The sequence below is a fragment of the Podarcis muralis genome, chromosome 17 (genome assembly GCF_964188315.1).
Source record: "Podarcis muralis chromosome 17, rPodMur119.hap1.1, whole genome shotgun sequence".
Classification (NCBI taxonomy): domain Eukaryota; kingdom Metazoa; phylum Chordata; class Lepidosauria; order Squamata; family Lacertidae; genus Podarcis; species Podarcis muralis.
The window spans coordinates 33726687-33753634 of record NC_135671.1 but is presented as its reverse complement, the minus strand read 5'-3'; the positions used below and the strand labels follow the sequence as shown (position 1 = coordinate 33753634).

Genomic DNA, 26948 nt, shown 5'->3' with positions numbered 1-26948 from the left:
ATTAGCTCCCTGCAGAGGCTATCGGATGTTAAGATTGGCAGTGGGGGCCTTCTTGATGGTTCTGCAGCCCCATACGGTTGTGATTATAATGGCCTCTTGTCCACCGCAATCTCACTTTCATGCCAATAAAGGCATTCCTCCTTCACTGGAGGCTTTTAAGCAGAGGTTGGATGGTCAGCTGTGATGGATGCTTTAGTTGAGATTCCTGCATTGCTGTGGGTTGGGCTAAATGACATTAGGATCCCCTTTCAGCTTTACAGTTTTATGATTCTATTCACGTCAAGCACCATTAGTAGCAGAAAGAAAGCACACCTGCATCTCTCCATGGATCATAGGGGCATCTTCATGGAAAATTCCATCTGGTTTCTGCTTCTCCAGAATCAGCCACTTCACACCTCCACAGAGGATTTCGTTGTTAATAGAAGATACTATTCCTGAAGCCATGGCAAAGATTTTTATGACATAAGCTGTTAACCTGCAGAGAATACGATGCATCAGCTCCACCATTAAACAGGGGTAACATGTTGGGCACCTTAAAGGCTAACAAATTAATTATGGGGCAAGTTTTTGAATTACAACTTACTTATATCAGATGCATGTAGCACTGTCCTGCACTGAAGTTATACATATGTTAAAGGGAATGTAAGTTGAGTGGATATGTGCTTAACAACCAGCGATTGTGCACATTCCCCAGACTTCATTGAGAATGTTCACAATATCTACCCATGAAGAGCTAACTTGTGCACACCATCGTACCTACAGGACCGCTTCTCCTGGTATGCCCCATGGAGGACCTTAAGGTCTGCAAATAATAACACCCTGAAGATCCTGGGTCCCAGGGAGATTAGACTGGCCCCAACCAGAGCCAGGGCCTTTTTGGCCGTGGCCCCAGCCTGGTGGAACGCTCTCTTACAAGAGACCAGGGCCCTGCGGGATTTGACATCTTTCTGCAGGGCCTGCAAAACGGAGCTGTTCCACCAGGCCTTTGGTTGGGGTTCAGTCTGATTCTTTTCTTTCTGTATAAGAACAAGCATTAAAGAGGCCTCCTAGAAGACTCACAGGTCCTTTATAAGACCAGTGGTAACAGTTGACCCTGGAGAATATTAACCACTCCCAATTTTACCTCTGGACTGCCCTCTGTCCAGATTTTAATTTGCTCTGAACTAATTTTAAGATGTATTTTAATTGACTGGTTGCCTGTTTTTATTTTCTTATGTTCTTTGTATACTGTGTTAGTTTTATGATGTTAGCTGCCCTGAGCCCAGCTCTGGCTGGGGAGGGTGAGGTACAAATAAAATTATTTTGTTTTATTTTATTTTATTTTATTTTATTTTATTTTATTTTATTTTATTTTATTTTATTTTTTATTTTTTATTTTATTTTATTTTTATTATTATTATTATTATTATTATTATTATTATTATTATTATTATTATTTCCCAATCAATACGTATAGACTCCAAAAGTCCTTGGGCAACGTTTATATAGCAACTGAATTTTGTATATTCTGTAGTCATAATGCATATTCTCCAACAGGCCTCTGAGTTGCCGCATTTTGCACTTGTTTGCAGTGCCCAACCTCAAGGGCAGCCCCACATAGAGTGCATTGCAGTAATCCAACCTGGAGGTTACCAGCACATGGACAGCAGCAATCAAGTTATCCCAGTCCAGAAATGGCTGTATCTGTCTTACAAGCCTGAAGCTGATAAAAGGCACACCTAGCCACTGTGAGATGGATACAGCAATGGACCTGTTACCTGGACCCTCAAACAACCCACCCGTAGCACCTCCATCTTCCCAAGATTCATTGCCAGTTTGCTGGCCCTCATCCAACCTACCATTTTATCCAGGCAGCAGTCCGAGACTTACATGGCCTTTCCTGATTCAAATATTACAGAGAAGTAGAGCTGGGTATGATCTGCGTTCTGATTTCCTAATCTCCCAACCGCTTCACATACATGTTAAAATGGTGGCTCAACTATTGGAGCATTGCAATGTGCTTTACATGGGGGCTGTCTCTGAAAATGGTTCAGAAACTTCAGTTAAGTGCAAATTATGGCTGTTTGCCAGTTGCCAGGTTCTACATCAACATATCATATAACCCCACTTAAATTCCAGCCACACTATATGTTTCCTTTCTCCCAGTGTACTCAACCCTTGGAAATTCACCTGAGACCCTTCTCTCTCTGGGCCCTTCTTCTAAGGGAGGCTCAGAGGTTAATGACAGAGAGGGCCTTCTCAGTGGTGGCTCCCCATCTGTGGAACATCTTTTTGGCATCAGGTAAAAGCTTACTCCCCCCCCCAAGGCTTTTTATGGACTGAGCTGATTTTGTCTGTTGTCAAATGTGCTGTTATATCTTCTTTTTGGCTGTAGTGTATTCATTGGTAAAAGATCCATAACTAGGCCTGAATCCAGATTGTAATGGGGTGAAGAATCAGTTTCATTTAAGAGTACTTGCACTTTTTTCATCACAGCCTTTACAGTCACTTTCCCTCCAACATTTCTCCGAAGAAAATAGGGACGTCCTATTCTATTATTAATAATTATTGATTTGTTTTTGTTGTTGTTGTTAATGCCCCACCCATCTGACTGGGATGCCCCAGCAACTCTGAGCAGCTGCCAACATACATTAAAACATAACAAGACATTAAACATTAAAAAAAAAAAAAAATCCCATACAGGCCTGCCTAGATGTCTTCTCAAGGTTGCATAGTTAAAGGTAAAGGTAAAGGTACCCCTGCCCGTACGGGCCAGTCTTGACAGACTCTGGGGTTGTGCGCCCATCTCACTCAAAAGGCCGGGGGCCAGCGCTGTCCGGAGACACTTCCGGGTCACGTGGCCAGCGTGACAAAGCTGCATCTGGCGAGCCAGCGCAGCACACGGAACGCCATTTACCTTCCCGCTGGTAAGCGGTCCCTATTTATCTACTTGCACCCGGGGGTGCTTTCGAACTGCTAGGTTGGCAGACGCTGGGACCGAGCAGCGGGAGCGCACCCCGCCGCGGGGATTCGAACCGCCGACCTTTCAATCGGCAAGCCCTAGGCGCTGAGGCTTTTACCCACAGCGCCACCCGCGTCCCCTATTTCTCCAATGAAAATAGGGACATCCTAAGGAAAATCGGGACATTCCAGGATCAAATCAGAAACTGGGATGCCTTCTGTAAATCTGGACTGTCCCTGGAAAATAGGGACATCGGGAGGGTCTGCTCCCTCGATCCACCAGGTCATATCCAATTAGAAAGTTTTAATAAGCCAAGAGGGGCAACAATTGAGGAGACATTATCGGCCGCATTGCTGAAAGGACCTTGTCCATGTCATCAGGCCACTATCAACATCTGGAAAGTCCATCCGTGATATATACTGCCATATGAGTACTGCCTTTACCAAGTGCTGCTTTTGAGGTTTTTAAAGGCAGCGTAGGAGTGGTCTTTTTTCTTGTACGTCATCTGCTGGGTATAACCTAGAAAGGAAGGAAGAGAAACAGAACTCTAAAATGCTGCTTCAGCAGCTTAGACTCGGGGTCAGCAAGGCTTAAGCAGACTGGTCTGCTTCACTCCCCCGGAGATCTCTCCGCAGGCTGGATCATGCACGTGCATTCCTGTTAAGTTGTGGGTGAACATATCAGACAACACAGCGATCTTTCAGACAGCTCTTGTTTATTCGCAGGCCAGAACAGAACTGAACTGAAGGGTTCAGCCAACCTACTTAGATAGAGCTCAACTACAAAGCAACAGTAACAACTTTCTGTAACTATCCAATCACTGAACGTCGCTTTCAATTCCTTATTTGCATATGTGGACCTGAGTGAAAACTATCTACAGTATCCCCCTGCTGGCCCAGGGTGAGAACTTCAGTACATAACCATTCCGGCTAGAGGAGGCGTCTGCATGTGTGCGCGCATGCGTAGACGCTATTACCAGCACGGAGGAGGCGCCTGTAGCTTCCTATTGGTTGCAGGAGCTTCCTGCAGCTGATAGGAAGCCCCGCCAGTGCCGCAGAAGTGAGTCCTCGAGCGCAGCAGCAGGGTTTGGGGGCGGCTCGGGGGGCCGGTTAAACGACCCCCACGGGCCGTATTTGGCCCCCGGGCCTTAGGTTGCCAACCTCTGGCTTAGACAAATGCATCTAGACAGGCAACTGGCACTCGCCCTGTGCAGAAAGAAACTTTGCTCCACACCCCTTTTATTTAATTGCTGCACTGCCTCATCTGCTCTTCCTTTGCATATGCCTTTTTCTTTGTGTCCTTTTCAGCTTTCCCTTCTGGTCTCTTTGTAGCTTCGGCAGAACACCAGTTGAGGAACAGGGTTGCTTTGCCCCATCAAGATCTTAACACAGAGCAGAACAGGCACCGCCACTATGAGGCATAGGCAGTTGAGAAATGGGCAGTTTCCTTCTTGTTATCTTAATATTCTCCAGATGAGAAAAAAGGGAGATGGAAATTCCTAACCTTATAAATGGGTATGGAGGCAACTCAAGTAGCCTTTAGAAATTTCTCAGAGGCCATTACCAATGGGTACCCATTCTTCAATAAAATTTTATCAGTGCTTTTCTCTGGCGGGGTGCAGGGGGACGCGTACCCCTAAACATTTTGTGAATCTAAGGGAGAAGAAACTAAAAAATTTAGTTTCTTCGCTATCACAGTGAATCGTCAGTTCTGTTGCTACCGCCGATGGTGGCCTCATTTCCTGTCACAGTGTTTCCTGAGTCTCAGACAAAAGCAAGCATTTAATGTGTGAATTAGGAGTTGGAATCTAGCAGAGGAATCGGGAAGATGTTAGTGCACACAACCTCATGCCAATGTGGAAGTTAGTGTGAGCTGTTAGCTGTGCAATATGAGGTAAAACATGTACTTTTGTCCATTTACTGTATTTATTTTTCCCAATTTGAACTATAAAATTGTGGTTTTCTTGAGTCAAAGTGAGAGTATCCCTAAACAATTTTTTAGAAAAAAGCACTGATGATGATGATTCAGCCCTTCATCTGAAGATCTCAGATTAGCCCACAAGATAAAAAATACAGGATAAAAGCACAAAATAAATAGTTAAAACAGAAACAAAACAATAACCTTCCCTCCCACAAACAATTTCAAAGGCTGTAGAATATTAATCAGCCCAAGGCCTGGTTGAAGAGCAACATTTTCGCCTGGCGCCTAAAGATGTATAATTAAGGCGCCAGACAAACCTCCCTGGGGAGAACATTCCACAAATGGGGAGCCACTGCAGAAAAGGCCTGTTCTCATGTTGCTGCCCTCTGGACCTCACATGAAGGAGGCACACAAAGAAAGGCCTCACATGATGATTACAGGGTCTGGGGTGATTTTTATGGGGAGAGGCTGCCTGAAACCTGTTGCAAGTTCTGTGGGACTCTTGATCTAGGAGGGTCCTGAACTCAATGTTTCTATGGATGGACAACTCAAGAAGCCATGGACAGACCTATGCACGAGCTGGAGGAGGAACAGCTCTGGAGACACACAATTGTCTTACCTTGCATGATCTGATTGACTGCATCGGAGCGGCGATCCATCCCAAGCTTCTCCCACTGCCCTGTGGTGTCGAGGTAGTGGGTGGCAATAACCGATGGCGTCATGGTGATCATGTTCTGCTCCCCACAGCCAGTGGGCGTTACAATGAGGTGCTTCAGTTTGGTCCCATCAATTGAGTCTTCAACAATATGAGCCACAGGGTCTCCTGGCCACAAAAAGAATGATAGCAAACATGTGAGCCCAAGCATGCAGTAGGGACTTGTTGTCGGAACCTGCGTTCGACTGAGCGACTCCTCCGGAATCGCCCTCCGACGTGATTAACGACCTGAGCCTTTGATGAGACTCCAAGCACGTTCCCCATTATGCAGAGTTTCAAAGCAGCAGAAGTGACGAGAAGTTTGAGTTACATTGCTAGGTTTTATTGCTAACTACGCAGACAGAAAAGAAAATACGTCCTCTCTCTGTGAGAGCAGAGAGCAACTGGAAAAACAAAGGAACAGGAAACCAGTAACGTCACATCCGTCTCCCGTGAGACTTCCAACAGAATGGAATCTCTGGAATGTAAACAGAGTCTTGTGACTCCAAGGACTTCACAGTGGCAACAAACAGAAACTAACACTTGTGTGGGTTGCAATCTTAGCCATGCTGGATTGTAAGTGTGGGAGATAAGAAAATCTAACCATGCATTTTCTTGCTAGTTAGCATGTGAATGGGTTATGACCACAGAGCTCTGTTGCTGATAGGCAGACTCAGACCATAGAAAGGCAAGTGGTAGAGAAGGCTCTGTGTGATATCATTTCCCCCTCCTCTCCTAGGAGGAAAGAAAAAACAATGAAGTATTTCCTTCTCCCCTCTCTCTATTCAATCAGCAACGGAGACAGATGTCTTCCCACTTGCTCCAGCATTAGGCCCATACCTGAAGCTGTTATTGCTGTAAACACAAGTATTTTATTTTTACTGCTGCTGTTTCTAAGGACGAATGCTGGACTGTGAGTAAACTGTAAGCTTTAAACTTACATTTCAGTAAAATTTATTTACAGAAACATTGTAAAATGTATGAATATTGATGACATTGAAATGAAATGAAGGGGTTCTAGCAACAAGATATAATGTAAGACTGGATTGATAACAGATAAAAATTTGAAATTATAATTTGGGAGGAAAAGCAATTAAGGATAAAGTAATAGGATATGAATTTGCTGAACCAATTTTCAAAAAGGGATACAAAAAAGGGAGGCGTGAGGAAGTCAGGAAAATAAGTTAATCAAAGATGAGAAATTAAAAAAGAGGGATTTGTGTTTTTCTTTTTTGTGCACTTATTTGGTTTTTCTGTTTTCTTTTTCTTTTTTCCGTGTTAGGTTAAATGTTTGTATTTTTGTATTGTGCAATTTTGTATTGTTGTGTTTTATATTTTTCTTGTGCTTTTCTTGTTCTTTGTTTGTTGTTTTGGAATTTCTTTATTGTTAAAATTTAATAAAATATTATTATAAAAAAAAGGAGATAGGAAAAAAAAGAAAGGAAAAAAAAATAAACTTACATTTCAGTCTGTAGCCTGTTTCTTTGACATTTGGGGCAACATAGTGGGTGATCAGCCCAGCGGCTAATTCCTATGCTTTCAATTAAACCACAGGAGATGGGATTTAAACTCTGCTCAGCCTCGTGCTCTTAAATACAAGTGGTAAGCTGATCCTTTCTGTCTGCTAACACACACACACACACACACACACACGGGTCTGTAGAGGAATAAAATATAGTTAATTATATTCCCTCACCTACCTAATAAAACCCGCCAGTAAGTATGGACAGCTCTTTTCAGACTTGCCTCCTTCTTCCAGCTAGTTTTCTTTTGTGCCGGCCTTGTCCGCTTTGCATCAAGGGCTGGTATAATTAGCTTCCAAGCCTAATTCAAGGTTTATTCCCTTGAAAGCCTTAAAGCTTTTTTTCCACCTGCCACACTCACTGAGATCAGCAGAGAAGGTTCTGCCTGCTGCATGGTCTATCACATCAGAAATTCTCGGAGGGCTTGCCCCAGGAGCATATTCCTGGGGCTGGGGGGTTGCTGCAGGGGGCAAGTCAGGGTGGGGTTTTGATTATTTTCAGTTCTGCAAGCCTAGACCTCTGCATGTCGAAGCACACTAATGGTCAAAAAGTGTATTTCTGAGGTTTATATGAAGGAAAGCTACTGCATATCAACCTAAGCAAGTTGTGCTTCCTCTTTCTGGTTATTTGGCTATAATCTTTGATAGAATACAGATAACTGAACACACTTTGTTGCATTACATTCTTCATTAAATTATCTTTCCATTGATATATAATTTTAGGGTATTCCTCCAAAAGAAAGTGGTGTTATGAGCCATCAAACCTCAGAAATACACTTTTTCCAAAAGGTTTCCACAATTTTGGCCACTACTGTAACTAGTGCTTACCTTGAACAGTAATTTTGGTCTCAGGGTCTGTACCAGGAATGATATCTTCTAAACTCCTAGCTTTGACCTGATGTTCCTGGACTCCATCTGAAAAAAGGGAGGAAAAAGAGGAAAATTACAAGGAGGCAGAAACATGAGTTGCTTGTTGCTTCCATAATTAAACTGTTTTAGTTTTGCTTTTCCACATCCATTTCTAAAAGTGGCGTTAAACCAGAAGTTCTACGCAGGAACTTCATAGAAAACTAGGAGGGTGTTCAGATATTATATTCTGTGTACCTACTATACGTGTACAACAAAGCCCTGTCAGGGCATTATCAAGCTAAGAGGGAACATGGGCAATGGATTTAGTCAAACTATCTGTCCATCCAGCCCAATGTTGCCACCTTCTCTGGCACAAGTCTTTCCCTATCACCTGCTACCTGATCCTTTTAACTGGGAACTCCATGGACAGTTCCTGGGACGTTCTGCGTGCAAAATATGCCCTGGACAGTTAAATCCAGTCAAAGGCGACTGTGGGGTTGCGGCGCTCATCATACTTTCAAGTCGAGGGAGCCGCCGTTTGTCCACAGACAGCTTTCCGGGTCATGTGGCCACCAGGACTAAACCGCTTCTGGCGCAATGGGACACCGTGAAGGAAGTCAGAGCACACAGAAACACCATTTACCTTCCCGCCGGAGTGGTGCCTATTTATCTACTCGCACTGGGGTGCTTTCGAACTGCTAGTTTGGCAGGATCTGGGACAGAACAATGAGACCCCTCGTTATGGGGATTTGAACCGCCAACCCTCTGATCAGCAAGCCCAAGAGGCTCCGTGGTTTAGACCACAGCGCCACCCACATCTGCTCTACCATGTTTGTACCACCACTTCACAGCTGGTGCTACAAACACACTTGCCACCAAACTGAATGCTGGATCTGTAAGTGAGTCAGTCCTCCGAGGTCTTGCCAGGAGCGCTGCCTGATGTACAGACACACCACATAAGTGTGATTTTGCATAAGCACTCATCTTACTTTTTGCGTTTTTAACCTTCTTTAGGGATTGGCAGGAGGTGGGATAGTGTATGTACTATTACCTTCCATCACAGTGGTACCTATTAATCTGCCAGCGAGCGCCTCCCCTTACATAGAGATGCCTTCCTCTGGGCTCAGAACAATCTCCACAAGAGAAATGAACTCCCGTCTGAAATCTTCTAGACAAAATGATACCCGTTTTCCCTTGTAAGCAAATGAAAGAGCTGGGCAACAGAGAGGTGGTTTTCCAAGGGTGAAGAAAGAGAAGGAAAAGGGAAGCTGAAGAATGAGTGTTACCGCTGTTCCCTTGCGTAGCAGGATCCAGCTCAATGACAGTCACAAGTTTTCTCTGTATCCCTTCAGGCTGGGGCAAGAAGAAAGAACAGAACGAGTCTCACTGCAAATATTACTTAACATGGCAGCAAAGAGCAATTCAAAAAGGCAGCAGGGCAGGGCAAACATATGCATCAGATCCATAGCTGTCAATTTTCAGGTTTGAAAATAAGGGATCAGCAGCCTCGCCTGTCCCGGAGACAGTCTACGGGATATCTAACAATTCGGGATAGCAGCGGGAAACAGCAGGAAATGGTGCTGGAATAAGGGAATTTCCCACAAAAAAAGGGAAGGTTGACAGCTATGATCGGATCTAGCTTCTGTTGCAATATGACTCAGCTACATGTTTGTGCCTGAATATAACACAGGAATAGGTTCAGGTCAGCCCCATAAATCCCCAGTAGCTAAGGCACTGTAGCAATCCTCGGTTGGGGTCCATAGTCCCTCATCCATAGGCAGCACCAACCTGTCCTTAATGGTGCTTTGCCACCACAGCTGGATAGTCACAGATTCCATTCCCTCAACTCTTAGGTCAGCCCTGATGCCCTAGGAAGCCCACCTGTGTCCTAGCAAGCTGACAGCAGTGGCAGAGGAAGGGGGCAGGGGGGCAGTCCACCCTGGGTGCCATCTCTGAGGGGCGTGACAAGAAGGCACCCTGTGGGGGGGCTCTCCCCCCTGCCCCCGGGCATGACGGTGTGAGCCGCCGCCATCACTCCGCCGCAGTCGCATGTGGAGGATCCTCCGCTCGCAGCTGCACCCTCCGCCGCCGTTCCCATGGCACTCAAGCGGTACCGTCGGCAAACTGCCTGGCGGTGCATGCATAACAGTGCTACGTATGGCGCATGCATGCACCCTACTTACGGCGCACATGCATGCGTCACCAGGTGGTTGGCCCCGCCCCCAATACCCGGCACTGGGTGCCGGTTCTCCTTGCTTTGCCCCTGGCTGACAGAGCCCATCAGGAGAAGGGGGAGAGCTCTTTTCAGACCCTGTGGCACTTGTGAAAAGCATGCTCCTCTACGGGAGTAATCTAAATTTGGCACACCCTGCAATGCACTCTTTCTATCTCTCTCTCCAAGATTGCTCCTGTTTATTTACAACTCATTTTCTATACCTCGGCCTCGGCCCAGTATAGCTGAAGGAGCGTCTCCACCACCATTGTTCTGCCCGGACACTGAGGTCCAGCGCCGAGGGTCTTCTGGCGGTTCCCTCATTGCGAGAAGCAAAGCTACAGGGAACCAGGCAGAGGGCCTTCTCGGTAGTGGCGCCCGCCCTGTGGAACGCCCTCCCACCAGATGTCAAAGAGAAGAACAACTACCAGACTTTTAGAAGACATCTGAAGACAGTCCTGTTCAGGGAAGTTTTTAATGTGTGACATTTTAATGTATTTTTAATCTTTGTTGGAAGCCGCCCAGAGTGGCGGGGTACAAATAAATTATTATTATTATTATTATTATTATTATTATTATTATTATTATTATTATTATTATACCACCCCTTCCCAAAAGCTAAGAGTGAGTAAAATCCTCCTCAGTTTCCAAACTAAATGTCCAGTTAAACTGAAACTCTTCCATGCTTACTCTACCCCTAGCTGCAATGGGCCATGAGAGAAATAGAAGCCATGGATTGTGGGAACATGGTGCCTAGCTTAGAAGGAAGCTATCTCATTTCCTCACTCCTTCTCTCAAGGAGGAGTGACTCCAGGTGCCCTCAGTTCTAGAGAGCAAACCCCCTTGAGTGTAACTTGAAGCCATTGGTTCAGGTCCTACCCTCCAGGGCAGGAGAAAACAAGCTTCTTCCTTCTTCCACGTGACAGCCCTTGAGATATTTGAAGTTGGCTATCATATCTCCTCTCGGTTTCCTCTTTTCCAGGCTAAACAGACCCAGCTCCCAGAACCATTCCACATAAATAAGGCTTGCTTTCCAGACCCTTGATCATCTTAGTGGCCCTTCCTCTGCAACAACTTGTCACATACCACAACCTTCAGCTTCTTCTTCACGCCGTCCGCAGCACCTCCCAAGGCAGCGGCTTTGACCTCAATGTCATGTTGTCCCAGCTTTAGTGGAATGACCACAAATGGCACCGCCCTGGAGGACTGGCCTCTAATAGTGAGCATCTGCTGGTATTTTTCCTTGGCAGTGGAGGCGCTGCAGAAGGCTGGGTTGTGTATCAGCTCCACCCGCACCTGAGGAGAAGAGAGAGAATGAAATGATCCGTTATAATGAGGGGATGGGGATCATTCAGCCTGTGATTGGGTGGGGGGGAAGTATGTGTGCTTTAATGACAGGAAAGGTCCTTGCAAACAGCCTCTGCTACCCTTCAAACCAGGGGTCAGCAAACTTTTTCAGCAGGGGGCCGGTCCACTGCCCCTCAGACCTTGTGGGGGGGCCAGACTATATTTTTGGGGGGGAATGAACAAATTCCTGTGCCCCACAAATAACCCAGAGATGAATTTTAAATAAAAGCATGCATTCTACTCATGTAAATACACCAGGCAGCCCCACAAATAACCCAGGGATGCATTTTAAATAAAAGGACACATTCTACTCATGAAAAAACACGCTTGCACTTTGACGTGCTTTCGAACTGCTATGTTGGCAGGAGCAGGGACCGAGCAACGGGAGCTCACCCCGTCACGGGGATTCGAATCGCCGACCTTCTGATCAGCAAGTCGTAGGCTCTGTGGTTTAACCCACAGCGCCACCCGCGTCCCTGGCTCTTTGGTAGCTCCATGCCAAAGATGTGCAAGGCCAAAGCCAGCAATAAGCTCTGCCAAAGCAAAGTGGGGGGGGGGGGGTTTGCCCCTTTTCTCTCTCTCTTCACTGCTCCCTTTTCTGCTTTCTCTTCTGTCATCCCGTTTTCTTTCCTTCTCTGCCAGCCACTTCCCCCCTCCTCATAACCCAAATGAAAGTAAGCTGACAGCTGTGTGAAATTAGATGGACACAAGTAACACTTGGGGACACGGGCTACCCACACTTTCTTTATATTTATAACATGTTTCCTGAACCCAAAGAGTGCTCGGTTCTTTTGCACAGATGTGTGTGAGCTTCGTTCCGGCAGCAACGCCTCATTGCAATGCAAATCCACGCTTGGTCCCACCCACACCCTGGTCCCGGCGGGTCAGGCCTGGACTCCTGCCACCTACCACCCAGACTGTGGCGCACAGTTGCAATGAGGCACTGCTGCTAAACCCACTGAAGGCCACAATCCCTGGCTCAGCAGGTTTAGGAGCAATGCCTCATTGCAACTGTGCGCCACAGTCTGGGTCGTAGGCGGCAGGAGTCCAGGCCTCACCCGCCGGGACCAGGGTGTGGGTGGTAACAATGGTACGATACAATAATCTTTATTGTCATTCTCCCATACAGAACAATGAAACTGAAAATCTACCTCAGACATTCAGAAACCAACAAGCCTGCTATGCCAGCTATCCCAGCCTGGTTAGCCCCCTAAAAACTCTGATACCCCATAATTAAATACAATATACCCCGATAGAGACTACCTTAAAAAGGTAAAGGTACCCCTGCCCGTACGGGCCAGTCTTGCCAGACTCTAGGGTTGTGCGCCCATCTCACTCAAGAGGCCGGGGGCCAGCGCTGTCCGGAGACACTTCCGGGTCACGTGGGCAGCGTGACATCGCTGCTCTGGCGAGCCAGAGCTGCACACGGAAACGCCGTTTACCTTCCCGCTTGTAAGCGGTCCCTATTTATCTACTTGCACCCAGGGGTGCTTTCGAACTGCTAGGTTGGCAGGCGCTGGGACCGAATGACGGGAGCGCACCCCGCCGCGGGGATTCGAACCGCCAACCTTTCGGTCGGCAAGCCCTAGGCGCTGAGGCTTTTACCCACAGCGCCATCCACATCCCTAGAGACTACCTTACACTGAATTTAAAACCAAAATCACATTTGAATAGAAACTGTTTCTCAGGCGGCTAGTCCTAGTCTTTATAACCCTGTACCTTCTTCCAGAAGGCAGAAGCTGAAAGAGATCATGATAGTAGTTCAATGGAGAATGGAAAGTCGATAAGGCTGGAACGCAGAAACAGAAATAGGATCAGGAATTGAAACAAGGACAGGAGTGCTGGAGCAAGATCAGGAGCGAAAGCAGGAACTGGTAACAGCAGAGTATGGACCACATTGCTGTGGCAAAGAACCAGGGGGAAATGCTGTCCTTATATACTCCTTTTAGGCTTGCCTCCAGATGCTACACATCTCCTGATCTGGCCACACATGCCAGGCCGCACCCGACTCCCCCAAGACAAGCACAGCAAGGAGTCCTGCAACTTCCCACTGCGCTGAGGGCCTGGCCCCTGCAAATACTTACAGTACTCCTTACAGTGTGGATTTGCAATGCAATTTCCCTGCAGCTGGACTGAAGTGTGCACACATAACAAACAATGCCAGAGCAAGTTTTTTTTATTATTATTTATTTATTTACGGCTATTAGCCCATAAAACCAGAGCAAGTTACAGTGTAAAAATAAACAGGCAACGCACAATTTGCGTAAAACCAATTAAGCATGAAATCCTCAACATCAAATGCTTCTGCCAAAAGCTTGCACTTACTCTGAGATCCCGCCTCCTATAGTTGTAGAGAACAGCTCGGATCTCCACCTGTTCATTCCTCACTACTGAATAGGGTAGCCGTAGATCGATGAAGAAGTTCTTCCTGACAGTTATCTCGTAAGGGTCAGCCACGCAGATCCCTGCAAGGCGGGCCAACAGGGAAGGAAGCAGGTTGAAAAATCAAAAGAACTTGAACATTGCCCATCCTAGATTTTTGTCAAGGCAGAGTGTGGCCTGGCATCAGCTCCCCAGCCCCTGTCTCCCACCTGCTCTTCTTCACCTTTTGTGTCTGAAATGCTCACAGCCAGAACCTCCCAGGTGGTGATTGAATCCTTCAGGTAAACAGGTATGGTTTTGGATGAGATCCTAGGAACAACGAGAAAGGTTACCATGTCATACCTGAGTGCAGCTGCTACACAGGGAACATAACGGATAAGCAAATATCTGTTGGTGGCTAAGATAATGCATGTGTATTGGGTGCTATGTAAAAAATAATAATTTTAAAATAAATTACATATATTATCATATCAGTAGACATCAGAATGGAATGTAGACTTGTGCAAAATAAATCAGTTGCTGTGGAATAGAAAATACCCAATGAAAATGTGAATAGATATTGGAATGGATTGAGGCATGTTTGGTCATCTCTGTTCTTACATATGTTGAGGTGATCAATCCATGTTTTATTTGTTCCAGCTGACCGGAGTTTGGAGGAGTTCCATCCAGGTTTTACCTAAAGCTCTAGGGACCAAGCAGGGGTGGAGGAAGGGGGGTGCAGTGGGTGCGGTCCACCCCAGGTGTCACCACTGAGGGGGGTGACAAAATGCCAGGCAGAACTCACCGTTGTGCCTTCAGCGTGCCCAATAATTGCGGTGGCTTGGGCGTGTGCAGGCTCCGTGCTGTCCAAACGGTCCACCCACTGCCTCCCCCCAGCTGTAGGGTGGCTGAGTAGGAGGAGGCAGGCACTCTGGAGGCCCCGCGGTGCGCCCCACCCCATAGGCGGCTCGCCCTGCTCCTGGGTGTGCCACCCCACGCGCCCGAACGGCTTCCTCCGCCACTGGGACCAAGCTCTGAGCCAGCTAAGACCATACCAGTACAATTCTGGTGGGCTTTCCTCATGCCTCATGTGTGTTTGCTCTGAACCAAGCGTTTTAGCCACCATCCTTCATATCATAACTACATCTTACACCCTGCTCTTCCTCTGACAAATTGTGTGATGGATAGAGATCAGCTCCACACAAGCTCAGCGTTCAAAGCTTCACCTAAAGTAGGGCTAGCTCACTTGGTGCCATGCAGCTGTTTTGGAATTCAACTCCCTTCATTCCTGACTATTGGCAGTGCTGGCTGAGGCTTATGGGAGTTGGAGTCCTGCAACATCTAGAGGTAATCACATTGGTTACCCCTACTCTAAAGAATCCTGGGAACTGTAGTTTGGGTGAAGGTGTCAAAGAGTCTCTTGTCAAGATACCTAGCCTTTGGAAAGAAGGAATTATTGCCAAGCTAGCTATATAGCATAACCTCTCTCTTGCACTGTGTGTGTGTGTACTTGAGTTAAATGGTTCTTGCTACAAGTAAATGGATATACAAGGTGCGGCCAGAAAGTTCGGTGAATGGTCACAGAAATTGGACAGTGAGAAATATTTGAACATACGATCGGCATCAGAAACCCACAAAATGTTCACAATTGTGTATGGAGATGAAGCCGTAACTCAAAAGACAGTGTATGAGTGGTTTGAGCAATTTCATGAAGGGCGGCAAACCATCGAAGATGACCCTAGGTCTAGCAGACCATCAACGAGCAGAACGGTGGCAAATGTCGACAGAGTTTGTGAGTTATTGATTTGGGATTGGCATTTGCCCATCCAAATGATGGCGGAAGAATTGCATATTCCACGTGAAATCATTGCTGAGGTTACTGAGTTGTCCCACCCTCCATATTCTCCAATCTGGCCCTGCCGGATTTCTTTCTTTTCCAGAACTGAAATCTGCACTGAAAGGACACAGATTTTCCAACATTTCACATGTCCAAGCTGCTATGACGAGGGAACTGAAAGCAGTACGAAAAGAGGACTTCTCCAGAAGTTTCCAACAGTTATACGAACGTTGTCAACGGTGCATTGTATCAGAGAGGGCCTACTTTGAAGGCCTGTAAGGTATGTACGTATGTTCAAATTTTTCTCGCGGTCCGATTTCTGTGACCATTCACGGAACTTTCCGATCACACCTTGTAGGATTGCAGCCTAAGTCTGGAGAGCAGACACTAGGCTGCAAAGGAGAACATAGCCATAACATCTTTGTACCCTTGATCATTAGGAGGTGCAGTCAGCTGTTCTGTTCGCCATAACCAGCTCTCTGGAAACTGAGTTCTAGAAGTGATGTCTTCATCAGCTAAGAAATCATCCTCAAAGTCACCTGGGAAAACGGGAGACAAAGACTTAGCTGCAATGGCCTTTGTTACTATGAAGTCCCTGCAATAAGTGACCAACAGACCCAAAACTTGACTTCTGGGTTCGTTCCCATTAAGAGCAGCAGCTTCAGGAAAAGAACACATCAGGCCACCATCTCAACATGCTTGGCAGGCTATATAAGGAAAACCTCCTGGATCGGGCCCCACTAGTCCAGCATTTGGTTCTCACAGTGGCCAAGCAGAAGCCTGTGTGAAACCCACTAGCAGGATTCAAGCACAAACTCCTCCAGTGGTTTTCAGCAACTGGTGTTCAGAAGCAGGGCCGGACTTACCGTATTTTTCGCCCTATAGGACGCACTTTTTCCCCTCCAAAAATGAAGGGGGAATGTGTGTGCGTCCTATGGGGCGAATGCAGGCTTTCGCTGAAGCCTGGAGAGCGAGAGGGGTCAGTGCGCACCGAACCCTCTCGCTCTCCAGGCTTCACACACCTCTCCGCAAGCAGCGGGAGCCCAGCGCTGGGCTCCCGCTGCTTGCGGAGAGTTGCCTGCATGCTGAAGCCTGCACGCGCTCAGCTCAGCGCAACCAGGCTTCGCGGACCTCTCCGCAAGCAGCGGGAGCGCTCCCATGGCTTGCAGAGAGCTGCCTGTTTGGGGGCTGGGGTCAGGGGAAGCTCGAGCTTCCCCCGCCCCAGCCCCGCGCCTGGGGGGGAAATAATTTTTTCCCCTTTATTCCCCCCCCAAAAAACTAGGTGCGCCTTATGGGACGGTGCGTCCTATAGGGTGAAAAATACGGTAGGTTTGATGAGGCCCTAAGCTACTGAAGGCAATGGGGCCCTTTATATGTCCAGCTGTCCTTTGTCAACAACAAATTGCCACTGTTTTTTGTGTTGAATATATGCTATATGGTCATTTATGGACCTAATAGGTATCTAAAGCCATTTGCCCATGTTGCCATGCAACCAGTCCATGCAGAATGTAGGCACCCTATATATAGAAATGAGCAAACCAGTGATATTTTAGGGAGCAGGATAGCAGGCGGGGCCCATGACTTTACATCATAGGAGCCTACACAACACAAAATACTGTTGCTGTTTGTAGGTTTTGTTTTATTTGTTTGTTATATTATATTTTGGAAATGTACATCCAGTTTATTTTTTCCTTTAATTTTTTTGGGGGCCCCCAAGAGAGTGGGGCCCTAAGCTATAGCTTATACGTATATCCGGCACTGTTCAGAATAATTGCTGCCACCATCTGTGGAAGCAGAGTTTAGCCTTTAGGGCTAGTAGCCATTGAAAGCCCTCTCCTCCATGAATTTGAAAGCCCTCTCCTCTGTTAAAGCTATCTAGGCTGGTGGCCAGAACTCCATCCCTGCAGGAGCAAGTGCCAAAGTTTAACCATGTGTTGTGTGTAACGAAGTACTTTATTTTATCTCTCCCGACACCTCCCGTATTCCATTGTTTGCACAGCGTTGGGGCAGCGCAACAGAGGCATCAGGCAGCACAGTGCTCAGGGCTGCGTGTTGGAGGTGAAAGTTTTAACTTAATCCCTGTGGCATTGGGTTGAGCGGGCGAAGAAGAGAAGTGCTTCCCCCTGAGCAAAACTATAAGAGATTCTTGAGGCAACAGAATGGGCTAGATCACTGCAGGAGGTTTTGTACACTCTTTAATACTACTTGGCTTGAGTTTTGCTTTGTTTTTTAAGAACTCTTTGCACGTAGAAAATTTTGTACAGTTGTACCTTAGAAGTCGAACGGAATCCATTCCGGAAGTCCGTTCAACTTCCAAAATGTTTGGAAACCAAAGTGTGGCTTCTGATTGCCTGCAGGAAGCTCCTGCAGCCAATCGGAAGCCACGGAAGCAGTGCAGGATATTCGGCTTCCGAAAATCACTCGAAAACTGACTTCCAGGTTTCAATCATTCGGGAGCCGATTTGTTCGGGAGCCAAGGCATTTGAGATCCAAGTTATGACTGTACTTGCAGGGAGTTATTGTAGCAGGAAGACATTCAAAAATGGCATGCACACACCCTCTTGAGGTTAAAAATAGTAGTCTATTCTACCACCTCAGGAGTTCTACTAATTTTTCTGCATGTATAGACCAGGCTTAAATCAAGACCATATTAAACTCTAAGCCGTCACACACCTTGAATTCCTTCCCAGAACACCTATGTAGCACCTCCTTTCCATCAAACACCTAATGTCCACTGTTTCTATGAGGCTTTTGGTTTAATCTAAAGATACTCCTCTCCACCTGAAACAATGTCCAAAAGGGTGCAACTGCGTTTGTGCATGCCCTTGTGTCTTCTCTTCTCATATCCTTCTGCTTTCTCTTCACTCCTTTCACCCCTCTCTCATTCCCTTCCCTTCTGTCAAATCTGCAGTCTTCTCAGACCAGGGCCCAGTCTTTCTGCTTATGTAAAGTGTCAGATAGGGCAATGGGATCACATAAGTAACAAAGGGTTTTGCAGCCCTTCCATAGTGTTCTGAGACTTACTTACCATCTCCCCAATAGTGTGCCTCTGAATTAATAATAATAATAATAATAATAATAATAATAATAATAAATCTACTTGCTTCTTGCCAATATCAGTTCTTCATCCCGCTCATTCTCATTCAATATGTCTCTGATGAAGCGGCAACATTCAAGGAAAACATTCTGGCACTCAGTCTGATCCACAATGTATTGTATACGCTTTTCACAGCTGTAGCCCATGGGGTTCTCATGCATGCCATCTTCACAACACTTCCTTAGTGTCCGATTCTGAAATTGGCCAGCTGAAATATGCAAACAACATGTGAAATATCAAAGAATGTTTCCCATACCACTGTTGTTTTCCTACTCCCAACAGGCATCAGAAGAAAGCTGTTATCTTATTCTATAGTAAGAATATAAGGATGTTGTCATGCTGTAGTTTGCATGGCTGCCAATAGGAGGCAGGCAGTCCAAGGAGGCATACAAGCAGGCCAAGTGAGAAGTCCGGTAGGCCAGGCAGTGAGAAGCCCAAGAAGGTGTTATCATGCTCTCCTTGTCATCACTGCTGCCACTGGCAGAAGCAATGGAGGGGATTCTTTCTGTGTCTCCCCCCCCCCCTCCAGTGGTGGCAGCGACTGGAGATCATGGGTATGAGGGGGTAAGGTAAACTGTGAGGAGATGGGGGTTGAGTGAGGTGTAAAGGAAGTGGGGGGGGTTGGCAAGTGGGGGTGGGGGGTAGGTGGGGCTGGTAAGCAAGATAAGCAGATGTGTAGCTCCTAGTTTATGCTATGAATGTTATTGTTTTGGATTCTCCTGATAGTGGTGAGATGGTGGAGCATATAAGGCAGCGTTTCTCAGCCTTGGTGTGACGTTAACATATATGAGAGAGTGCTGGAGGTGAAATGGTTAAATAGGTTGCACAGACAGGACCCAGGGGGGTGGAGTCAGTGGGTCTATAAAGGAGTTCTGAGAGGAGTTCGTTGGGAGTTGTTGGTGGGCAGTTGGTTGGGTTTCATGGGTTGGCTGGTTGGGAAAGGCAGTTGGTAATAGAGAGACAAGGGACGCAGGTGGCGCTGTGGGTAAAAGCCTCAGCGCCTAGGGCTTGCCGATCGAAAGGTCGGCGGTTCGAATCCCCGCGGCGGGGTGCGCTCCCATTGCTCGGTCCCAGCGCCTGCCAACCTAGCAGTTCGAAAGCACCCCCGGGTGCAAGTAGATAAATAGGGACCGCTTACTGGCGGGAAGGTAAACGGCGTTTCCGTGTGCTGCGCTGGCTCGCCAGATGCAGCTTGTCACGCTGGCCACGTGACCCGGAAGTGTCTCCGGACAGCGCTGGTCCCCGGCCTCTTAAGTGAGATGGGCGCACAACCCTAGAGTCTGTCAAGACTGGCCCGTACGGGCAGGGGTACCTTTACCTTTTTAATAGAGAGACAGTTAGGGCGGTTGGTCCTTGAGTGTGGGGAGGTAGCAGAGATAGAGAGAGCAACATAAGACTAAGAAAGTAAAGAGGAACACCGTTTGGTATGCTGTAAAAGTTTTGTTTTATGTCTGAAATAAAATACACTCTTCTTTATTAATTGAAAAGCTGACTGAGACTGAAGTGATTTTACCAGGGAGGACCTGGTTGGTGGCAGCGGATTAGTGGTGTACGGGTCAATAGTCCGTGAGACGACCAGGGGCTCCGTACGAACGCCACACTTGGGTCCCCATATGTTTATGGACTACAACTCCCATCATCCCTAGCTAGCACAACCAGCGGTCAGGGATTATGGAAGTTGTAGTCCAACAACATCTAAGGCCCAAAAGTTGAGAAAGGGTGGCATATGCCGGGAATGCCTGAAAGAGTGAAACTGTTGGATGGGTATAAAACATTGCCAAGAGGGATTGCGTTTTAGGAAGCCTGAAGGCTAAATATTGATTTGTTAGCTATTGTAGAGTGAATTGATTCTGACCAAGTGGCTCAGCAGAATCAGGAAGCTGTTTTGACACCACTCCAACCCACCATCCCTTGGTCAGGTCAGTTAAAATCACATCTCCAAGTTACAATATTTCTGAAAAAAATTTCCCCTCTTCTGGAACTCAGCAGGATCTAGGACTAGTGCATCACAATAAATGTGAATGCCTACCATCACTCCAAAACAAAGACAATGAACGGAGCAATGTTAGTATAAAAAATCATTGTTAAATATGTTCTGGGTTCAGAAAGAGTGTCATTAATTTTGTTGGATTTATTTAACAAGTTGGCATTGATAATGTTCATTAATACTCGTGTGGAAATCAATGGGTTCATTTGGTAGCTGAATGAGAGATTTTGGAGAAGAACTGGAATTCATGTTCAATGATTGCAAAATTCTCCACCATTCTTGCAGATGAAGCCTTTGCCATGCATCACATACCTTTACTTGCTTTAGATTCAATGAGCTGTACAGAGCGGCGTCGGCGTGTTGCAGGCTGAGGGCACTTTGGATCTGGAGTAGAAAAGGGAGGGACAGGAACTAATTGTTTGGAACTGAAATAAGATGTTAGTGCCACTGAATTCTAATTCTTTTGGAGACTGACTTTATGCGTGTTTACGTAAAAGTGGTTCCCACCGAGTCCCATTATGTAAGGCTTAACTACATGTTACACATGTGACAATGAACTCCTGATAGCTGCCATTTCTCATTAAGACATCTTACAGGGGGTGCAATGTGGAGTATTGCTGATTGTCCTGGTTGTTGAAGCTGTTTCTTAGAAATAGCAGTCTTCTGAGATTTGTCACGTGTATTTGCATATCACACAGTGGGGGGTAGTGGGACAGTTCAGGCCAAGAACCTGCACCCCCACCCCCTGCCTGGCATCCTGGGGCATAACCTGCAGACAATGCCATGCTAGCACTTGAGCCAGAAAAGAGTCTAGGCCAGTGTTTCTCAACCTGTGGGTCCCCAGATGTTGTTGGACTACAACTCCCATCATTCCTAGCCAGCATGACCAGTGGTCAGGGATGATGGGAGTTGTTGTGCTGGTCCAGGGGGGAGGTTACCATGGGGCGAGGTCCAGGACCTGAGTTGAGGGTTGGCAGACAGTCCTCCTCGGGCAAAGCGGGGTCCACAGCGAGAAGCCGGACAAGGACAGGAACTCTGGGGGAACAGGACTGGATGCTGGCCGAAACAGCTCTTCAACGACATTGCTCCCGCAACCTGGGTCCGGGCTGACTGGCCTTTATCTTCTCTGAGGCCAGGGGCGGTCCCGGCCCCCAGGAGACCTGCCTCTCCTGGCCTTAAGGCGAGCACTCCTCCTGGGAGAAACCAGTTCCCTTCGCCTCTCTGCCCTGAGTCTCTGCAGTTCAGGAGAGACTGAAGGGTTACTGGACCCAGGGGGAGACTCACCTGTAGGCACTGAGTCCTCAACCACCTCCGGAGCCAGAGTGGATTCACCTGGTGCCTGCTCCTGAGGATCCGGCACAGGTGCAGGCGCTTCAGAATCAAGGCCCTGCCCCAGTTCAGCCGGCCCTGGAGGCAGGGACTCCTGTGCAGGCTGGGATTCCTCCGGTTCAGCCTCTGAATTGGATTCCCAGGCCATCACAGTTGTAGTCCAACAACATCTGGGGACCCACAGGTTGAGAGCCGCTGGTCTAGGCCCTGCTCTTAGGTGAAAGGTCTTTCTCACTCCTTTGCCATCTCACCGGCACCAACACCCTCCCCAATAATACCTGATCTCTGTTGCGTGGAAAGCTTATTGCTGGTCACCAGAGCAAGTCCAGCATCTTCAAACACACCCAGATTGTTCCTGCCACTGCCGGCTGTACATCCAATATCCCTCTTTTCCACTGAGTCCCATATCTGACATGGAGCAGGCACAGTATGAGAGGGGGAAATCAATCAATAAACGTTAAGGGGAAATGTAAGGTGAATGGTTAATGTACATCACAATCCACCATTGTGCACATTCATCCAGGCCTCATGGAGAACGTGCACATAATTCTTACATGAAGAAGTAATTGTGTACATTTCCCAATCAATCTCCAACAGCCCCTGCCCTGGTGAATGTGCCTTTACCAACTGAATTTTGTACATTCTTGTGTCATCATGCACCGTTCCCGGCCTCACCTTGCTTTGTGTAAGCTTGTACTTCTTGTTAAGCACATAGACTCCTTTGTCCACAGCCACAAGACCAACCCAAGCATTTGCATCTCCTTCGAGTTTGATAGCCACTTGATCTCCTGGCTCGTGAATCTGGTCATCTTCCCGATGTTCTCCTTTCACAACCAGCTGCTTGAACAAGGCAACAAAGAAGTTCAGTTCCGTGGCAGGGAAAGTGCCTGAATGACTGTCTTGGGAGGGAAGAAGAATCGCTATTTTATATTATGTCAGTCTTTTAAATATTTGTAAAGATACTTTGCCAATCTCCCCTACGTTTCCTTCTTCGAGAGCTGAACAAGTGGACAAGCAAAAGGTAGCTTTCTGATCAGACAGTCAATCAACACTGTGCAACCTGGTAAACAGTGACATTTGAAGCACATAAATCGGATATGCTTAAGATGAATATACTGTATATTATATCTTAATATATCTGAAAAGCAAGTCTGTGAGTTAGCCAGTTCATTTAGAGAAGGTTCAGTTCAGTTGCATATCTATGGATGTTTGGCTGTTAATAAAATACCTGTTCTAAATTACTTGATTGGAACTTCATGTTGAAGACAGCATATGATGCCAGGAAATACATTCTGTGAAATTATTATGGAATATTTGAGGGCTCTGAATCCTTTATCTCACACACACAAGGCAGCTGAGGAAAGGAAGCAGAGGCAGGGGTGGAGACACGCTGACAGGAAAAGGTTGGTTTTCAACAATGGCCAAGGTTGAGTAGAGATAGCAGCAGTGGTGGGGGGGGGGTGACCCACTAAGGAGGAAAAGTGGCAGTTTAAAGCAAGGTTTCAGTATAGCAATAAGAGAGCTGAGGAAAACTTTGTTATGTTAGCATTTCAGTGTTAGCTTCTGTTTTGTACCCATCTCTGCTATTTCTCCTGGTTGACATTTAAAAGAGTAGTAACAAACTCTCAGTTTGAATTTCTTGGTGTAGAAAGTATTGATCGGATGTGCGGGGATCTTTCCTATTCTAATAAGTTCAAGAGGCTTCTGGAAGCTTCTCTGTGTGAAAGAAGCAAGCAGAAGGTTACTGGTATTTGGGTTATTCCTTCTGAGAAGGCTTAAACTGGTTCTGTTATCTCTTTTTGTCAAGGTCATGCTGACTATAATAGTGAGGCAAGAAGGAGCCTGGGTTTCATTCTCTCATTCTATCTCTTTTCCTTCTGGTGTGGTGTTCCGTATATAGTGTTAAAGTTTATAATTATAAGTAGTTGTAGGTTTAAGTTAAGTCTGCTGCAACTGGATTTCTTATGGACAGTGCCAATCCTGAATGTATTGGATTTGTGACTATAGTGCTCATTCGCCTTCAGTAGCAGTAAAGCTCTGCTAGATGGAATACAATTGCCTCTGGTCTATTTTTTGAGAATCCTGCAATGTGTTTAAGTTTTTACTCTGCTAACTATACGTTGAAATCCACTCTGGATCAATACTGAGTAGAATTTCAATGATACAAACTTCCCTTCCCAATCAGTTCGGACCTCTTCCACTTCTTTCCATTTTCAGTGTCTTTCCTTTCCATCAGCCCTGCCATTGTCACTACTGTTGTGCAACCTGCTTTCCCTTCAGCTCCCCTACCTGACCTCGTCTTCATGAAAATCCAGGATTGTAATATGGCAGTAAAGGTAAAGGGACCCCTGACTATTAAGTCCAGTCACGGACGACTCTGGGGTTGAGGCGCTCATCTCGCTTTACTGGCTGAGGGAGCCGACATACAGTCATGTGGCCAGCATGACTAAGCCACTTCTGGCGAACCAAAGCAGCGCACGGAAACACCGTTTACCTTCCCGCCAGAGTGGTACCTATTTATCTACTTGCACTTTGATGTGCTTTCCAATTGCTAGGTTGGCAGGAGCTGGCACCAAGCAACGGGAGCTCACCCCGTCACGGGGATTCGAACCACCAGCCTTCTGATCGGCAAGCCCTAGGCTCTGTGGTTTAGACCACAGTACAAATCCTCCAATGAAGGGGGCTGTACGATGACAGGTGTTCTTTTTTATGTATGTGTGAAGAAACACGTATTTGGTAGGATGGAAGAATTTGTCTATTTTTGTTTCTCCGAGTTTATCATTTTTCTAATATTAAATTTAATTTTCTGTAATTGTACCTTTTAAAATACCTCATGGCAATTCATAATTCCTCCTAATATGTGCATACATACATGTCCACATTTTTATATGCAATTTTTCCTAAAATGCACATTTTTTGCAGGAATATAACAAATTTAATATGTCGGTTTTTTTATATATTATGTCCTTTCCCACAAATATCTGTATCATATGCACACATTTCTCTAATATAACACCTCTGTGGATGCATTATTTGGTTGGAGAAGTGCCTGAGAACATGCAAATTTAAAAGAATAGCTGCATTTTCGTTCTCATTGTTTCAGAATGGACAGATTCAGTGGTTTTGCATTGAAATATGAGCTGGATTTCTTCCCCCCTCCCATTTTACTTATTATGGGTTAAAACATTTGCACGTACATTGTAAGGTTCTACTCATTTTCTAACCCAAAGTGAAACAAAACTGTGAGAGGACTCTCATTCCAAATGCTCTTAAAAACAGTGAGTGATGGGGTGGGGTTGGAGGGAAGTGAATTTATTGCACTTCTGCAATAGCTTGCACTGTTACAGGAAATCCATGAGAAGATTGACCTACCGTTCCCATACAGGTGTCCTTCACATCCATCCAGACAGAGTCAGCCACAATCTCACTGTTCCCCACTTGATAGTAAGCCACAATCCAGAAGGAAGGAATGAGCTCTGGGGTGATGGGCAAGGAAAAGGTCACCAAATTCTGTCCTGCTTCTCTGCGCTGCCTCCCAACCTTGAACATTTTCCCCTTCGTCAAGATCTGGTGGTGAACAAGACATCCTGTTTAACGTGAAGCAGGTTAGCAAGCATAGATTGGTTTGAACAAAACTCCATGCAATTGGGCTAACTCACATAACAAGTGTAATGCAAATGTTTTTCACCTCATGGAGCACAGCGACATGGAAAAGTTTATTTGGGGGGATACCTTTCTTCTTCTTTTTACATTTTTTATTGGTTTTCACAATTTACATATAGGATTCCACGAATCCTTGGAGTTTCCTCTGCCCCTCTATGGCAGTGTTTCCCAACCGGTGTTCCGCGGCACACTACTGTGCCGCGAGACGTTGCCTGGTGTACCGTGGGAGGGAGGCGGGCGAGTCGCACGGCGTCTCGGCGTCGGGCGGCAGCGAGCCCAGGAAGCGGCCCAGCCGGCCGGGGTCGCCCGCCTGCAGCAGCGCCTCGCACCCGCACGAGACCTGCTCCGCCGAGAAGCGGGCGAGCGCGGAGGATCGGGCGCGGCGGAGGCCAGCCCCGCGCTTGGAGAGGACGCAGCAGCCGTCGCCAAACCCGATCCTCCTCCTCCTGCTCCGCCGCCGTCCTCTGGCTCTCGGCCGGGAGGAGCCTGCGGCGACGTGGCAGGCGCCAAAGTTGGCAGAAGTTGGCGCGCCTCCTCGGCAGCGCCTTCGTCCTCCTCCTGCCTCTGCTCTCCTCCGGCGGCGGGGGCGCGCCGCCCTCCCCGGCCGGGGGGCTCGGTGGGGCCCGCGGGGAAGGAGGCCATGTTCGCGGCGCGCGGGATCGCGGCCCCCCTCGCCCGCCTCCGGCCCGCTCCCCTCCTCCTGCGCGCTGCCCTAGCCGTGCGGGTCTCCTCCCCCTGCGCCGCCGTCCCCTTTCCACATCCTAGGAGCCGCAGTCCGCCTACCGCCCCCGGGCCGCGGCGCGGCTCCCAGCCCGGGCTGGCCTCCGCCTCCTGGGACGCGCACCCACCCCCGCGGCCCCCCAAACTTCGGAGCAACTCTCCAGACGCTTCTCCCCCGCCTCGGTCTCCCTCCTTTCCACTTCTCTTCCCCCCTTCCTTCCCTCTTTCTTTCTCTTTCTCTCCCACCCGCCTTTCCTTCTATTAACTTTCCTTTCCCCTCCCTTCGTCCTTCCTACTTTTACTCCTGGGCTCCTCCCCCCTTTGCGCAGCCACAAATCAATCTCTCTCTCTTTTTTCCCCTCTCTCTCTTCTTTGCTCAGACGCAAAAAAGCGCCGCTTTTTGGAAATCCGGACTGCTGTCCCCGCTGAAACGATACTTTAAAAAAGGAAGAACCCACTGGCTCTTATT

General features: G+C 47.2%; 1 protein-coding gene across 1 annotated transcript in view; it reads right to left on the bottom strand.

The window, feature by feature from the left end:
- LOC114587899 (A.superbus venom factor 1-like) overlaps nt 1-26948 on the bottom strand; it is a 56423-nt gene that overhangs the window by 17259 nt on the left and 12216 nt on the right. Inside the window, exons 13-26 of the mRNA XM_077921305.1 lie at nt 25469-25663; nt 22772-22933; nt 22375-22504; nt 21080-21151; nt 18788-18988; nt 16111-16222; nt 14091-14176; nt 13811-13950; nt 11225-11434; nt 9213-9279; nt 7906-7992; nt 5481-5684; nt 3385-3460; nt 313-475 (exon numbers count right to left, since the gene is read on the bottom strand). Coding sequence (XP_077777431.1) covers nt 313-475; nt 3385-3460; nt 5481-5684; nt 7906-7992; nt 9213-9279; nt 11225-11434; nt 13811-13950; nt 14091-14176; nt 16111-16222; nt 18788-18988; nt 21080-21151; nt 22375-22504; nt 22772-22933; nt 25469-25663 — 1905 coding nt within the window. The remainder of the gene's footprint in view (nt 1-312; nt 476-3384; nt 3461-5480; nt 5685-7905; nt 7993-9212; nt 9280-11224; nt 11435-13810; nt 13951-14090; nt 14177-16110; nt 16223-18787; nt 18989-21079; nt 21152-22374; nt 22505-22771; nt 22934-25468; nt 25664-26948) is intronic.